The sequence below is a fragment of the Sylvia atricapilla genome, chromosome 25 (assembly GCF_009819655.1).
Source record: "Sylvia atricapilla isolate bSylAtr1 chromosome 25, bSylAtr1.pri, whole genome shotgun sequence".
Classification (NCBI taxonomy): domain Eukaryota; kingdom Metazoa; phylum Chordata; class Aves; order Passeriformes; family Sylviidae; genus Sylvia; species Sylvia atricapilla.
This window is the reverse complement of record NC_089164.1, coordinates 2,052,061-2,068,401: the sequence shown is the minus strand read 5'-3', so window position 1 is coordinate 2,068,401 and position 16,341 is coordinate 2,052,061. Positions and strand designations below refer to the sequence as shown.

The 16,341-nt window shown below is 49.2% G+C and overlaps 1 protein-coding gene across 1 annotated transcript in view; it reads left to right on the top strand.

Annotated features, from left to right (window-relative positions):
• Positions 1-15,726, top strand: part of NFASC (neurofascin) — a 74,009-nt gene extending 58,283 nt beyond the window's left edge. Inside the window, 6 exon segments of the mRNA XM_066335904.1 lie at positions 1,574-1,690; positions 3,177-3,332; positions 8,729-8,860; positions 9,340-9,409; positions 12,621-12,632; positions 15,454-15,726. Of these exon segments, the coding sequence (XP_066192001.1) occupies positions 1,574-1,690; positions 3,177-3,332; positions 8,729-8,860; positions 9,340-9,409; positions 12,621-12,632; positions 15,454-15,685 (719 nt within the window). The 3' untranslated portion in view covers positions 15,686-15,726.
• Positions 15,727-16,341: the final 615 nt, after the last annotated feature.

Here is a 16,341-nt window from a genome sequence, read left to right as displayed (position 1 = left end):
CGATCCCAGATTTTGCGATGGCAAAACAACAACGGAACCCCTGAGGTGTCACTACTCTGCTGTTCCTAAAAAATCCCACTTGAGCGGGATTGGCTCCTGCTCCTGTAGGAACGGGGCTCATCCCAAGCGAGATCCTTTAGGTTCAACCTCACACTCGAGTGAGTCGATTGTCCCAGGCGAAGTGACAATTCCCCGCCACTCCCGGCGCTGGAGCCGCGCTCATCCATGCGGGAATTCCGGGGACGAGGTTTCCCCACCGGCCCAGATCCTCAGGGATGTTCTCCCCAGAGAGAATTCCAGCATGAGCCGAGCGTCCATTGGGTTTTAAAGGGCGTCAAAATTCCCTAAAAAAAATGTTGGGAATCTCGGGAAGAATCGATCCGGCCTTAGGCTGAGGTTAAATCGTGGTTAAGCTGAGAGCAAAGTGTTTGCTCCAGGGTTTTGTGAGGATTTTTTTAGAGGATTTAGTGAGGTTTTCGTAAGGATTTTGTGAGACCTTTTTAAGAATTTTGTAAGGATTTTGTGAGGGTTTTGTAAAGATTTTGTCAGAATTTTTAAAGGATTTCGTGTTTTTTGGGAATTTTTTAAGAATTTTGTAAGGCATTTTTAAGGGTTTTGTGAGGTATTGGTAAGGATTTTGTAAGGTTTTTGTTGTAAAGTTTTTAAAATTTTTTAAGGTTTCCGTAAGGTGCCTGTAACGTTTTTATCAGGATTTTTTCAGGATTTTGTGAGGTTTCTGTAAGGTGTTTTTATGAGGTTTTTATGAGGTTTTTATGAGGTCTTATAATGTTTTTGTAGGATCTTCTTAAGGATTTTTTAAGGATTTGTGAGGTTTTTGCAAGGATTTTGTGACATTTTTGTAAGGTGTTTTTAAGGTTTAATGATCCTTATATGTTTTTATGAGGCTTTATAAGGTTTTTGCAAGTTTGATTTTTTTTTAGGTTTTATAAGATTTTTGTACGTTTTTAAATGTTGGGGGTTTTTTTAATATGGTTTTTGTACCTTTTTAAATGGTATTTTTATGTTTAATAAGGGTTTTGTAGGTTCTTTAATGGGGTTATAAAGGGGATTTTACCTTTATAAATACTTTTTTTTTTAGGTTTTATAGGGATTTGGTATGCTTTTTAATGGGGTTTTTTTGAGGTTTAATGAGGTTTTTGTACCTTTTTTAACAGTATTTTTATAAGGTTTTTAGTGGGTTTTTTTGAGGTTTTTGTACATTCTTTAATGGGTTATTTTTTAGGTTTTGTGAGGTTTTTGTACCTTTTTAAATGGTATTTTTATAAGGTTTTTGTATGTTTTTAGTAAGGTTCTTTTGAGGGTTTTGTACCTTTTTCAATGGTATTTTTAATAGGGTATATTTTTAGGTTTTATGAAGTTTTTGTACCTTTTCGATGTTTTTTTTTTTCAGGTTTTGTAATGTTTTTGTCAGGCTGTAAGATTTTTATCACCTTTCATAACCTTTTTGCCAGGTTTGGTTTTTTTTTCCCTGAGATTTTTCGCCAGCTTTGAGCTCTGAGCCGGGCCTAACCGCCACTAAACCCACTAACTCGTGTTCTAACCTGTCCCCCAGCCGCCAATGGATCGTCCATATGGGACATCAGAGCCATGGCAAACAGTAACTGGGCAAACATCACCTGGAGCCACAATTTCTCGGCAGGAACTGACTTTGTGGTTAAGTATATCACCAGTAAGCATCAGATCGCGTGGGGACTCTACGGGGTGGCTCTGCCCTTAGAGATCCTGCCAGCTCCCACACCTTTCTGTTTTATTATTATTTTGTTCTTCTTGGATTTAATTCCGTGATTCCATGCTGGAAAAAAAAAAAAAAATATGAGAAGGGGGGAGAAAAAAAAAACAAACCCACCATGGTGGTTGTGGAGGTTGGGGGGATTCCCTCTCCGTGCGCCGATGGCCGTGGGGTTTGGTGAATTTTTTTGGGAATGTCGATGGGAAAAAAGAGGTCTGGAAATGAAATTGGTGGGGATTGGAAGACGGGATTCCCGATCTTGGAGTTGGCAGAATCCTCTAAGATCCCAAACCTCCTCCTCCTCGGTGTTTCTGAGCGTTGTGCGGCTCCGTCCTGGGCTAGAAGCAGAGCCGGGGTCTCTGGGCTCGGTGCTGGTTTTAGGGAGAGGTTTTTGTGTGTTGTTGGTTGGTTTGGGGTTTCTGGAGAGGCCGTGCCGGCCGCTGCTCATCCCGGAGTTTATTTCCCAGCCCTCGCATCCGCTGCTGTGCTGGTCTGGAATCCCTGAAATCGTAATTCCCAGCAGGAACCCCTCCTGGCCATTCCAGCTTCCCTTAGGAGATGAGCTTGAATTGTCCTTGAAATGATTCCCTGTGCAAATCCAGTGCCTGGTCTCTGGAATTCCCATATTTCAGGATATGCATGAGCTTGCCAGACCCTAAATCCCAAATATCCCAGCTCCCAGCCCGCCCCTGGTTTTTCCCAGTCACTGGGAAGCACAAGGAGCAAGCCCAGGTGCTGAATCCATCAATCCCTTGGGATTCCCTCTCCAGGATCTGGCTGAGGGAGGAAATCCTGGAGATTTCAGCCCTCCCTGGACAGCCGTGGTTGTTCTTTTGGGTGGCATTCGAAGGAACAAAACCTCAAAGTCACAATTCTCAGTGGGTAACAACCCCAACACCTCCTTGTCCCCAGGACAGTGACCCCAAACCAGCGGCTCCTTGGGCTGGTACTGATCCCGGACTGTCAGTTCCTTGGCTCAGGAAAAGATCCCAAACCAGCAGCTCCATGTTCCCAGAGTAATGACCCCAAATGAGCAGCTCCTTGGTTTGAGTACAGATTCCAACCCAGCAGCTCCCTGGCTCAGGAAAAGATCCCAAAACTGCACGTCCTTGTCTCCAGAGTAATGATCCTAAACCAGCAGCTCCTTGGTTTGGGTACTGGCCCCAAACCAGTGGCTCCTTGTCCCCAGGACAGTGACCTCAAACCAGCAGCTCCTTGGCACAGTCCCAACCCAAACCAGCAGCTCCTGGTCCCCAGAGTTTTGACCCCAAACCAGCAGCTCCTTGTCTCAGTCCCGACCCCAAACCAGCCGTTCCCTGCCCCGGAGCCGTGTCATTCCCGGCCAGCCCCGTGCCCGGGCCGCGGTGTCCCCGGTGTCCCCGCGGTGTCCCCGGGCGGGGTTTGATGTGCGGTTTCTGTTCCCCAGGTAACAAGACAGAGAAATCAATCCCCGTTAAGGCTCAGGGCCCGTCCTCGGTGCAGCTGGCGGATCTGACGCCGGGGATGATGTACAAGCTGTGGGTGTTCCCCATATGGTCCCACCCCAGCGAGCACTCGTACATTACCTTTACCACCAGCTCAGGTGAGACAGGCGTCGGCCGCGTGTCCCCAGAGTGTCCCCGGCGTGTCCCCAGCATGGCCCCAGCATGGCCCAGCCATCCCATGGTGCTTTGGCCATGGCTGCATGGAAATCCCTCATCCCACTGCCCTCAGCTCCCGGCATTTCTCAACCCAGGCATTGCTCGGCATTGCACGGAGGAGGAGAATCCCAGGAAGGGATGGGGATCCCATGGGATGGGAATTCCTTGGGATGGAGATCCCTTTGGATGGGGACCCCTTTGGATGGGGACCCCTTTGGATGGGGACCCCTTTGGATGGGGATCCCTTTGGATGGGGACCCCTTTGGATGGGGATCCCTTGGAATGGGGATTCCTTGGAATGGGGATCCCTTGGGATGGGGATCTCTTTGGACTGGGATTCCTTGAGATAGGGATCCCTTGGGATGGCGATTCCTTTGGATGGGGACCCCTTTGGATGTGGAAAGGGAGGAGAGGCCGTTGGTGCTGTCACAGCTCCGCTTGTGGCCCCTTGGTGCGCGTTGGGACTCCGGGATGTCACTGACGGGATTGGCAGTGGGAATGTGGTGTTGGCACAGGAGGATCCCCAGGGAATTCCGTACTCCTGGCACGTTTCCTCTGGCACTTTGTGTGGAATTTTCCAGGCTTTGTATCCATTTGGTTTCCACATTTTCCTGGTTGCGGATTCCCCCGTTTCCCACCCAGCTCCAGGTGCTCCCTCCTTTGTCCCACAGGAGATTTATACATTTGTAAACCTCTCGCCGTTCCCTCCCGACGATTCCCAGTAAATCCAAACACCCTTTGCGTCCACCCGGGGCTTTTCCACAGGGATCTGTGCACAGCTCCTGTCAGTTCTACTCCACTGGGATTCCACGGAGCAGGAAATGCTGGAGCAGAATCCCTGACCGAGCAGAGCTGGGGATTCCCAAGGAGTTAAAATGGTTTTGCTCGGCTCCAGCCATGGGAAGGGAAGCTCTGGCAAAATCCGGGCTCTGGAGGGAATGGCAAAAGGGAAATGGGAATCCCAGTGAGAGAGAGCTGCGGGAATTGGGGAGCAGAGCTCCCCACACCCCCCGTGTGCATCCAAAATTGTCAGAAAATCTGGAATGTCACCGCGTGATTCCCTGGCAGGGAACAGATGGTGGCTGCTGGTGAATTAACGTTGGAAAAACCTCTGCCACCACCGAGTCCCACCCTTCCCTGGCACTGCCAAGGCCACTGTGTCCCTAAGTGCCACCTCCAGGTGGTTCTGGAGTGTCCAACCCTGATAAACCCTCAGCCAGGGCTGCCCTCGGCTCTGTCTCTGAACTGCTCCAGGATTGAGGGAATCCATCCAGCAGCCCCTGGAATATTCTGATCCAATCAGAGCTGATTTTGGAGCCAGCACAGCCCCAGTGTTGTGTTAAATCCCCAGGGCTTTTCGTGTTCCTGGATTTTTCCCTCAATCCGAAACATCCATCAGCTCCTGCCCTACCATGGGAGTTATCCCTATGGATAACAATTCTCTCCCCCTGAATACTCATTTTATCCCTCTGGAAAACAATTCTCTCCCTCTGAATAATCATTTTATCCCTCTGGAAAACCATTTCCAGCCTGGACCCGCCTCTTTTCCTGTTTTGCCCCCACTCTGGGACCCGTGGGGTGATGGAGGGGACAGCAAAGGGCTGGGAATCATTAAAAAAAAAAAAAAAACTAGGGAAAAAAAAATGCACAATATCCTTGGCTGATTCCTGCTGGGAAGACTCTGCATATATTTTCCATAATTGAGAGGTTCCTACTGATATTTTCGTGGAGAATAAGGCACGGAGCCACCTTTATCCCCGGGATTGAGGCTGGTGCTGACCCGAGCCCAGTGGGATGCACGGAGCCGTCGCCTTCCCTGCAGGAATAAATGCTCCACATCCATTTCTCTCCTGGCTGGATGCTGCTGACACAAGTGCCAGGCCCCCGCTGACAATCCCGTGGCATCGGGAATGCTTTGGATAAAAAGGAATTGAGCAGTTTTAGGTTTTGTTGTTGTTGTTGGTGGTGGTTTTTTTTTTTAATTTTTATATCTTGTAAATCGTTGTTCTAAAGGTTTCTTCAGGCTCAGGGCAGATAAATAAGAAATATTCCCCTGCAGGAGGCCGAGTTTTGATTTTGCTCCTGATTAACTGGCAGCTCATTAAGCCGCCAGAATTCCTCCCAGGAGCAAAGGGCGCTTGCAAAGGACAAAAATAGCGGAGTGGAAGGAGGGCCGCTAAATTTTAAATAAATAAATGGGTTTCTCAGCTTGTCCAAATGCTGGGAATAGTGTCCAGGGAAGGGAACGGAGATGGAGAAGGGTCTGGAGAGTCCTGAGGGAGCTGGGAAGGGTCTGGAGAGTGCTGAGGGAGCTGGGAAGGGTCTGGAGAGTCCTGAGGGAGCTGGGGAGGGTCTGGAGAGTCCTGAGGGAGCTGGGGAGGAGCTCAGCCTGGAGAAAAGGAGCTCAGGGGGAATTTGTGGCTCTGCACAGCTCCCTGCCAGGAGGGGACAGCCGGGGGGATTTGGGATCTCATCCCAGGGAACAGGGACAGGAGGAGAGGGAACGGCCTCAGGCTGGGCCAGGGGAGGCTCAGGGTGGAATTCCAGCAGGAATTTCCTCATGGAAAGGGCGCTCAGGCCTTGGAAGTGCCCAGGGAGGTTTGGAGGTGTCACCTGGAGATGTCACCTGGGGGTGGCACTGAGTGCTCAGGGTGGGCATCAGGCACTGCTCGGATTCGATGATCCCAGAGGGATTTTCCAGCCTGAGCGATCCTGGGATTCTGGGAAAGGGATCACACCAGGCTGGAGCCAGAGGGGACTTTTCACACCCAAAGATCTCTTCTGCAATCCGAGACAAAACCTCGGCGGAGCTGAGCTCTGCTCCTGGCACCTCAGTGACACCTCTCAGCTCACGAACTTTCTGCCACGAAATTACCATTAATTATTTTTTAAAAAAGGCTCTGCAGCTGCAATTCCAATCAGGACCTGTCGGATGCTGCAGCTGCTTTCCCCTTTTCCCTTGAGGTAGGCCTCACCTTAAAGCAAATCACAAAATCCCCAGCGACAGCCACGGGCTTCAAACCTTCCTGACTGACTGACACTTGTTTACTCCAAATCCACCTTTGCAGAGACTTTGATTTGGCCCTCAAGTGTTGCTTTTTTTGGAAGGATAGATTTATCCTTTTTTTTTTTTTTTTTTTTTTTTTTTTTTTTTTTTGGCAAGGATGGATTTATCCTCCCCCCTTTTTTGGGGAAGGATGGGAATTTTCCCTCTTACCCCCAATCCTCCTGTGAGATCTCCTGGGGACTCAGGGTTTAAAATCCTCCCTCTTTCCAAAACCCAGCTCCGAACCCCATCCCACCTCTCAGGCTTCTCTGGAATTTCGTATTTTGAAGACCCTCTCTTGTTTTTCCCTGGGAAAATCCCATCCCATTGCTGTTGATGGGAAGTTTCCATCTCTGAGCTTTCCAGCCAAGCTTCCCTTTCCCCAGCACTCAGATTATTGAATCCACATCTTTGTCATCATCTTGTTCTCTCCATCTAAAAAAAAAAAAAAAATCAGGAGGATTCCAGAGCTCAGGCTGGGATCAAGGAAATGTTGGAGCCAAAAGAAGGATTAGGAATCTCCTTCCCCTCTCGGTGCTGCCCAAAATCCCCAAAATATCCCGGGCTCAGCATCACTTCGCGACCAAAGATTCTCCTCTGTGTCATTCTCCTCTTTAATTCAGATTTCCTTGCCATGGTTCGCCTGCAATTCCCTGGATTTCACCCCCAGGAAAGCACTTCTTCTCTTTTACAATTCCGATTGGAATAAGCACAGTTTGATCCCTGAATTTCTGTGGCTTAGGAACTTTTTGCCAATCCAACCCCATTTTTCCCTTTGCTGCCTCTCTTCCAGGATCCTTTCTCTCCCAACACATTAAGGCAGGGCTGTTCCTGGTTTTCCTTATCCATCTTTTTTCTCAACACATTTTCAGGATGCTCCCGGCTCTCGCCTGCCCGTCTCCATTCCCAATCCCATCCCAGTCACCCCAGACCTCCCACATTCCTGCTGGGAACACCTCAGTTTTCCCTCAGCCTGGATAATCCCATCCCTTTGGCTGTGCTGAAGGTTGTTTTCTCCTCTGCCTGGCTGAATTCCGAGGAGAAGCTGGAAAAGGCAGCCCGGGAGCTATTTTTAGGCCGTGGGTTTGTCTGTCTGAGCGTGTGGGAGAGTCAGGGAATGGCAGGGAGGACACGGGGGCTGGAGGATGGGAGCAGCCTCGGGATCCATCCTACGAACAGGCAGGAGCCTTGGGAAGGAGCTGGAAGCGGGAATTTGCTCCAGGAGAAAACACTTGGAGCTGTCAGATGCTCCAGTTCATCCCAGTTCATCCCAGTTCCAATGAACCCTCCGGGCTTGGAGATTCCCTGATCCACCAAAACCCCTGGACTCCATGGCTGGGTCCGTGTCATTCCTGTTGCCATTCCCGGTGTCATTCCAAGATGTTCCCACTTGTTCCCAAGTCTTGGGGGGCTTCCACCAAACCCCTCCCAGCCCTGAGACCCACCAAAGGCAGCAGGAGCAGGCTGGTGGTGGTGGCAGAAAAGCCACCTCTGTCACCTCTGCAGGGACACCAGTTTGTCCCAGTTCATCCCAGTTCATCCAGCTCAAGGCTTCCAATGAACCCTCAGAACTCAGCAATTCCCTGATCCAGCAGTGCTGCCTCAAATCCCAGGACAGCAGGACTCGGGAATGTTTCTCCTGGATCTTCCCACACCCAGAGGCAGAAAATTCCAGAAAATTCCTTCCCCAGCTTCCTCCACCTTGATTTGTAATTCCTTTTCCCAGGTTTTCATTTCCGTCGGGCCCCTTTGCTGCTTGTAGCTCCTGATAAAACTGATTTTATTTTTCATTATAAAAGGAAAAGAAAACCATGAGAAAACCACTGAAGCCCCATTAAAACCAGAAAAAAAAACCCCAAAATGCCACCAAAAAACACCCCAAAAGTGCCCCAAAATACAAAAAAAGAAAAAAAAAATCAACCAAACAAAAAAACGCACAGGAAAAAAGACACCAAAACACTAAGGACACCGGTAAAACACTGAAAACAACCAAGACACTGTAAAAAACACCAAAAAACTGCACACAAACCTCCAATGAACCATCGGGAAAACACCAAAAAAACCCAAAAAAACACATCAAAGATCACCAACAAAACACCACAAAACCCCACCCCAAAATCACCAAAAAACACAAAAAACCACCAAAAAAACCACCGCAAATCTCTGAGCTACAACCTCGACCACACACCTGGACACAGCGAAACAAAAGGAAATTCCCTGAATTCCTCTTCCTCCATCCCCTCCACGGTTTGCTCCATTCCTGAGGAATATTTTCCCCCTTTTTCCCCACAGCCTACACCAAGAACCAGGTGGACATCGCCACGCAGGGCTGGTTCATCGGCCTGATGTGCGCCATCGCCCTCCTCGTGCTCATCCTCCTCATCGTCTGCTTCATCAAGAGGAGCCGCGGCGGGAAGTATCCAGGTGAGGGTGGGAACGGGCATTCCCAACACTTAAATGGATCTGGGATTTTTTAGGATTGTCGAGTGGTGGGGAATATCGAGGTGAGGGTGGGAATGGGCATTCCCGGAATTTAAATGGGTCTGGGATCCTTGGGGATCACCTAGTGGTGGAGAGCATCCAGGTGAGAGGTTGGAAGGGCCATTAACTGGAGATGAGGGTTTCTGCTCTTACTGGTTTAACTGGTGGGAGGCCTCTGCTCTTACTGGTTTAACTGGAGATGAGTGGCTCTACTTTTACTGGTTTAACTGGTGGTGGTGGGCTCTACTCTTACTGGTTTAACTGGAGATGAGTGGCTCTACTTTTACTGGTTTAACTGGTGGTGGTGGGCTCTGCTCTTACTGGTTTAACTGGGGTGAGGGCTCTGTTCTTACTGGTTTAACTGGGGTGAGGGCTCTGCTCTTACTGGTTTAACTGGGAGTGGATCCTCTGCTCCTTCACAGTTCGGGACAACAAGGATGAGCACCTCAACCCCGAGGACAAGAACGTGGAGGACGGATCCTTTGACTACAGGTAGGACCCTATGGAATGTCCGACCCTCCCCCACCCCCATCAGCCCCTCCCCCACCATCACAGCCCCACCCCTCCCCCACCCCGTGGTGTCACAACCCCCCCGGAACGATCCCTGTCCCTCCTCCTCCTCCTGCCGCCTTCCCGCTGTGATTCCCGAAGGAAACGGTTCCCAAAACGCTGCCGGAGCCTGCGGGGTTCCTCCTCCTTTTCCTGGGATCCTGCGATCCAAGACCTTGGACAGCTCCCGGTGGGAGTAAAGCAACCTTAATGGAACTTCTGACACAGAAAATCCCAAAAATATCCCAACCTTGTAGCAGCCTGAGGGTGTTTCTGGAGTATCCTAAAGGAGAAATGGTCAAAATTCTGTTGGGATCAGTCCAGGCAGAGACGGAATTCTGGGATCAGTTTCTTGGGAGAACTCCCACCAGGAGCAGAGTGACCCTAATGGAACAAAAAATCCCCAAAATCGTCTCAAAACCCCAAACTCTGTAGCAGCCTGAGGGTATTTTTTGAGTATTCTAAATGAGAAATGCTAAAAAAATCCTGTTGGGATCACTCCAGGCAGAGATGGAATTCTGGGATCAGCTCCCTGGGAGAGCTCCCACCAACAGAGCAACCTTAATGGAACTCCAAACACACAAAACTCCCCAAAATTACCCCAAAACCCCGAAATTTGTAACGCCCTGAGGGGATTTCCAGAGTCTCACCCCACAGCTCAGCCCCTCTCCTTCCCATAGAAGAAAATCCATGGGAGAAATGCCCAAAGTTCTGTTGGGATCAGCTCTGGAAGCAGGAAAGGGGAATGATTTGGGGTCTGCCTCTGCTCCAGCCCCATAAAACCCCACCAAAACCCCCGTGAGGGCTCCAGCAGGGATTCAGCTGGAATTTCTCCAATTTCCCCGGCTGCATCCCGCTCTTTGCACGCAAATGTCACCCTTAAAGAGCAGCAGAGCCTTTTTTCCCTCCAGGAAGATTCCCGGGATGTGTCAGGAAGGGACAGGAGCTTCCCAAGCATTCCCAGCTCTCCTTGATTTCCCGGGAGCGGGAGCAGAAAAAAGCCCACTAAAAACACTAAAAAACACCAATAAAACACCAGTAAAACATCAATAAAACATCAAAATCAACCAAACTACTGCTAAAAAACCCCTCAAAAAAGCCATTTAAAAAACTCCAAAAATAAAAACCCCAATGAAGCATCAAGAAAAGACAGAAAATCCCATTAAAAAACCCCATCAATAAATCACCAATAAAACACCAAAACCAACCAAAATGCTGTAAAAAACCCCACCAAAACCCCTCAAAAAATCATTAAAAACCTCAAAAAAACCCGAAATAAAACATCAAGAAAATTCCTTAATGTCCTAAACAACACCCAGGGCCAACATCATCCTCCTCCCCTCCTTGCTGCTCAGCGCTCCCAGGGGCGGCCAAAAATCCCACCTGTGGATTTTTGGGATGCTCCCTTGGGATTTCAGGCTGGGACAGGGAAAACGGCAGAGGAGGAGTGAGCCCAGCCCGGCTCTGCTGCGGGTTTTGGGGTCAGCCCCATCCCTCGCCAAGGCGGGATTTTATGGGATGCTCCAGGCACGGGAATGAGCCAGAACCAGGATACAGTCTGGCCCTAAATGATGATTCCAGTCAGGACAGGGGAGCCTCCTGCTTCCCAAATTTATGGGGTGGTTTGTGGGAAGCCTGAACCTGCCCCCATTCCCACTGGGATTCCCACAGGGATTCCCATGGAGATTCCCCCAGGCCGAGCTTCTGGCAGCACTCACAGATTTCTCGGCTCTGCTTTTCCAGAGGGAGGTCCAGCCAACCCCCTCCTGGCCCCATCCACAATTCCCAAAGCGAATCCATGGCCAGGCACTGCCCTGCCTCACTCCAAAGGGAATCTGAGCTCATGGAATGGCAGAAATTCCCCTGGCACCATCCAAGGAGTGTTTCCTTCCAGGCAAAGGGAAGGATTGAGGTGAATCCTTCATCCTCCTGCTCAGCTGGAGCTCTGGGTTTTGTGGGCAGCCCCAAAATTCCCGGGGGAAAGGCAGGAGTTGGTGGAAGGGCAATAAAACTCTGGGATGGATTCCATGGGGTTTTATGGAATAAAAAGAGGGAGGGGAAAAAACCCCCAAACTAAAAAAAACAACCCCCCAAAAAAACCAACAACCCATAAACCCAGAAAGGTTTCCAGGGCCTGAGGAACACCAGGATTCCTGGGAGAATTCCAGAAGGGTTTTTTTTCCCTCCGGGAGGCAGAGGGGAAGGTGGAGCCGGAGGCTGGAGCTGTTGGCTGATGGAGCTCGGGGCTGATTGCGGGGCCGGGCTCCGGGAGGGGCAGCATTTAGGATTTCAGGGAAGGGCACGAATCGAGCCCATCCCGGCTCCCGTCCCCTCCTCCCCAAGGCATGGCTGCTGTGCCCTCGTCACCCTCACGTCCCCCAGCACCCCGTGCATGCCACTCTCCGAGCTCCTCATCCCAAAATCCCGCCACGCCTCTCCGCTCCCATCCCGGGATAATGATGTTCCTAGGTGGGGAATCTCCTTCCTGAGGTGGGATCATTATCCATGGACAACGTTCCGTGCCGGTGCCTCATTATACCAAAATGTTCCCTGCTGGCCCTGGGGAGGCGGCTGGGAACTCCGGATGCCGGGAAGGGGAAGCCAAGTGGATTTAGGGTCGGGATTCCCGATCAGGATCTCCAGGATAAGCTCACAGGTGACACAGTACAGGCAGCGCCGCTGGCCAGGAGGGGACATCTCAGGCACAGAACAGCCCCAGGAGCCTCATGAGGGAGGAAAGCTCTGGAAAAGCTCTGGGAAAGGTGTAGGTTTATCCATAGGGCTGTCCCAAGGAATCCCAGAGGAACAACGAGGTGAACCCAGCCACCCTCGTCCTGCTGCACTCAGGTCCCCAGAGCCACCTCTGTCCCCTGGACATCACCCCCAGCCCCTCTTGGATGGCCCTTTCCATGCTGGGATGGCTTCCTGGGATATCCCAAGGAGGCTGATCCCGCCTGGAACAGTTCTCCCGGCTCCGTTTGGTATAACGAGGCGATTATTCCCATTTTTAAAATTTTTTTTGGCTCGTAGCACTGCCCCTGTGAATGCAGAAGCTCCTCATTTCTCTCTCTGATCAGGCTCTTTCTGCTTCTCTCTGTTTTATTCCCATTCCTTCTCCTCCTTTTCACCTGGTCTATCCACATGGACCGTGAAGGTCTCTTGAAAGGTAGGACCTCGTGCTGCCAAAAGTCCGGCACATTCCACTGTTTTTTTTGGGAATTTTATTTTCCTTCCTTGCTTCCTTCCTCCTGTTGATTTCTTCACGGTCAAAACTTTCCCGTCCCCACGTCCCTGCCTAACACATTAAACAAGATCCCTCTAATTCCCGCTGCCGTCGAGGCTTCTGGAAAGTCAGATCCTGCTTGGAATTGCTCCACGGGCTGGGTGGACCCCAAAAATCCAGCCAGGCCCACCCCAGCTCCAGCTGCTGATCCCTCCTGGTGGAGCAGGATTGAACTTGGGAATGCGTGTGGGGTTTTTTCCAAGAAAAAAAATCCGGATTTTCAAGGGGAAACTCTGGTTTTTCAAGATAAAACTGTTTTTCAAGGAAAAACTGTTGTTTTCCAAGAAAAAGGGCATCCCAGGGGATGGGGATGAGGGACCTGAGCCAAAACTGCTGGATGCTGACCAGTCTGCCACTCTTAGTCCTGAAAATCCTCCCTCTGGCTCCAGCCTCCCCCTCTTCCCAATGATTTATGGGATTCAGGAGAGCATTTCCCATCTGGCCACTCCAGTTCCCTAATGCCTGGCTCAGCCGTGCTCCCAGAAATCCATTTTACCGGGGTTAGATCCCATCAGGAGCTGATGGAAAACCGCTGCTCCCTCCTAACGCACTAACAGCATAAACAGCCCTGGAGAGAGGTAAAACCAGTGGGAATTCTCTGGGAATGAATTCCCAGTGGGAATTTGGTGCCTCAAACGCCCCGTTAGGGATGATCCAGCTCCAGATCTGGCTTGAGCTGCGCGCCAAAGTCTGGGAAGGGGCGTTGGGAATTGAGGATCTGCGTTTTGCTGCTCTCCGCTCGGCGTTTTTGGGGCTTTCTAACCACTCCTGCTTCCACACTGAATTATTCCTCCTTTTTCCTTCCCCCCGGAAAAGAAGCTGCTTCCGGAGCTAACAAATTAAATTTTTGTTCTTGTTGTGATGCCAAGTTAACAGAAAGTCTCAGCTATTTGGGGTTGTGTTGTCATCACAGAATTCCTGAAGCTCTGATCTGAGGAAATCCCTCGGAAAGCCACGGTGGGATCCCAAATTCCTCTCGCATTTCAGGGCGCTGATGAATCCCATGGAATGAGGGAGAATTAATCCCACGGAATGAGGGAGAATTAATCCCAGGGAAAAAGGGAGAATTAATGCCTCGCCCTGCTCGAGAGCCCAAGCAAAGTGAAAAAAAAAAAAAAAAAAATCCAAAAATTTCCACTAATTTTAAGGAAAATACAGGAATGGAGTGAGGTGAGCCTGGTAAATCCCACGCTAAAGAAAAAAACAACCAGAAAAAGACAGGAAAGCAGGACAAATATTTCAGGGATACCTTCAGGAATATGACAGAATGTGCATGAACTAAGGGATAATTGATATAAAAATCAAATTTTATATCAATTTAAGGCAATCCACTCTCATCCTTCCCAAAATATCTCAGTTTACGGGATACCAATCCCTGCCCTCCAAGGAAAAACAGCTTTTCCCTGGTTGGATTTTGGTTAAAAGGATTTTTTTTTAATTATTTTTTTCCCTTTTGGGTTGAACTCTCTATTTTTTTGTGACCTGGCTTTTGGTGAAAAGGAGAAACCTCTGAATTTAGCAAGGAAAGACGCCCAGAAATAAACTGGGAAAGGTAAATTCCCAGGAGTTTCGGAAGCTGCACAAAACTTGGCATCCTAAAAGTGTCCCCTCACAATACTCCCCATTGCATGTGGTCTTTTCAAGGAATAACTGGTTTCCGAGAAAAAAACTGCATTTTATTCCAAGGAAAAACTGCATTTTTTTCAAGGAAAAGCTGTCTTCCAAGAAAAAAATGTCTTTTTTCAAGAGAACTATGTTTTTTCAAAGAAAAAGCATGTTTTCCAAGAAAAAAATGTAGTTTTTCAAGGAGAACTATGGGGTTTTTTCAAAGAAAAATCACGTTTTTTTCCAAGGAAAAACCATGTTTTCCAAGAAAAATGTGGTTTTTTCAAGGAAAAGCTGTTTTTTCTCATGGAAATCTGGGAACAAACCACTGAACCAGGTTACCAAGGGGGGCTAAAACACTGAGAGAGAAAGAATCCGAGTGATGCCCAGGGAAGAACATTCCTGATTGTCATCCAGCCTCATTGATCCAAGTTTTGGGTGGAGTATTGAGGTCAAGAAATCGAGAGCAAGAAATTGAGGTCAAAAACCTTGAGATTTAGGAACAGAGATTTAGAAATTGAGGTTTAGAAACTGGGAGTAAAAAACTGAAATTGGTGAATTTGGGTTAATAAAACTGAGGTCTAGAAACTGAGGTTTAGAAACTAAGAAACTGAGATTAATGAATTGGTGTTAAAAAACTGAGATTTAGGAATTGAGAGAAAGAAACTGAAGTTAAGGAATTGAGAAAAAGAAACTGAGAGTGAAAAACTGAGAGCAAGAAACTGAGAGTGAGGAATGGAGGTTAATAAATTGAGATTCAGAAATTTTGATGAAGGAATTGAGGCAAAGGAATTGAGGCAAAGGAATTGAGACGAGGAAATTGAGGCTTAAGAAAATTTGAGATGAGGAAACCGAGGTTAAGAAATTCGATTTCCCAGCTGAAAAATCACAAAAAAAAATTTGAGTGTTCAAAGATCCCAACCACCTTCACCTCCCACGCCCCCTAACCCTGCGCCCAAACCCGGACTAACCCCCAATATTCAGGGCTCTGCCCAGCCGCATTCCCGCTGCGGATTGCTTTAGGATCCCCATCCCTCGGGGGAAGGTTTCGAGCCCCGTTTCTCAACCCTTGCCGTGTCTGTCTGTCTTCTGCTGCCAGCGATGAAGACAACAAACCTCTTCCCAACAGCCAGACCTCGCTGGACGGGACGATAAAGCAGCAGGAGAGCGACGACAGCTTGGTGGACTACGGAGAAGGGGGCGAGGGCCAGTTCAATGAGGACGGCTCCTTCATCGGCCAGTACACGGTCAAGAAGGACAAAGAGGAGACCGAGGGCAACGAGAGCTCCGAGGCCACGTCCCCCGTCAACGCCATTTATTCCTTGGCATAGCAAAAAAAAAAAAAAAAAAAGAAAAAAAAGAAAAAAAGAAACGCCGGGGAAAAAAAGAAACAGCCCACAAGGCCGAGGGGTTCGGAGCGGCCGGGGGGTTCCGCCGGCAGCCGCCGCCGCTGCCTCCGACAGGAACGGGAATCAAGCCAGGACTAAAAAAACCAAACAAAACAAAATGAAAAAAAAAAAAAAAAAAAAAAAAAAAAAAAAAAAAAAAAAGAGAGAGAGAGAGAGAAAAATTAAAAATAGAAAAACAAACAAAAAAAAAAAAAAAAAAAGAAAGGGAAAAAAAAATATTCCAGGCAGCCCAGGCGGCCGCCGATGCCATTTATCCTTAGCAAACGAGCCAACGGCAAAGGACACGCGGGGCGGGAGCCGGAGGGGGAATCGGGGCTGGGCTGGAGGGGAGGAGATGCTCGAGCTGCTCCCCAGTTTTGGAGCTGCTCCCCAGTTTTGGGGTTGCTCCTCAGCTTTGGGGTTGCTCCTCATTTTGGGGCTGCTCCCCAATTTGAGATTGCTCCCCTGTTTAGGGGTTGCTCCTCAGTTTTGAGGTTGCTCCTCCGTTTTGGGGTTGCTTCTCATTTTGAGGCTGCTCCCCAGTTTTGGGGTGGCTCCTCAGTTTTAGGGCTCCTCCCCAGTTTGGGGCTGTTCCTCAT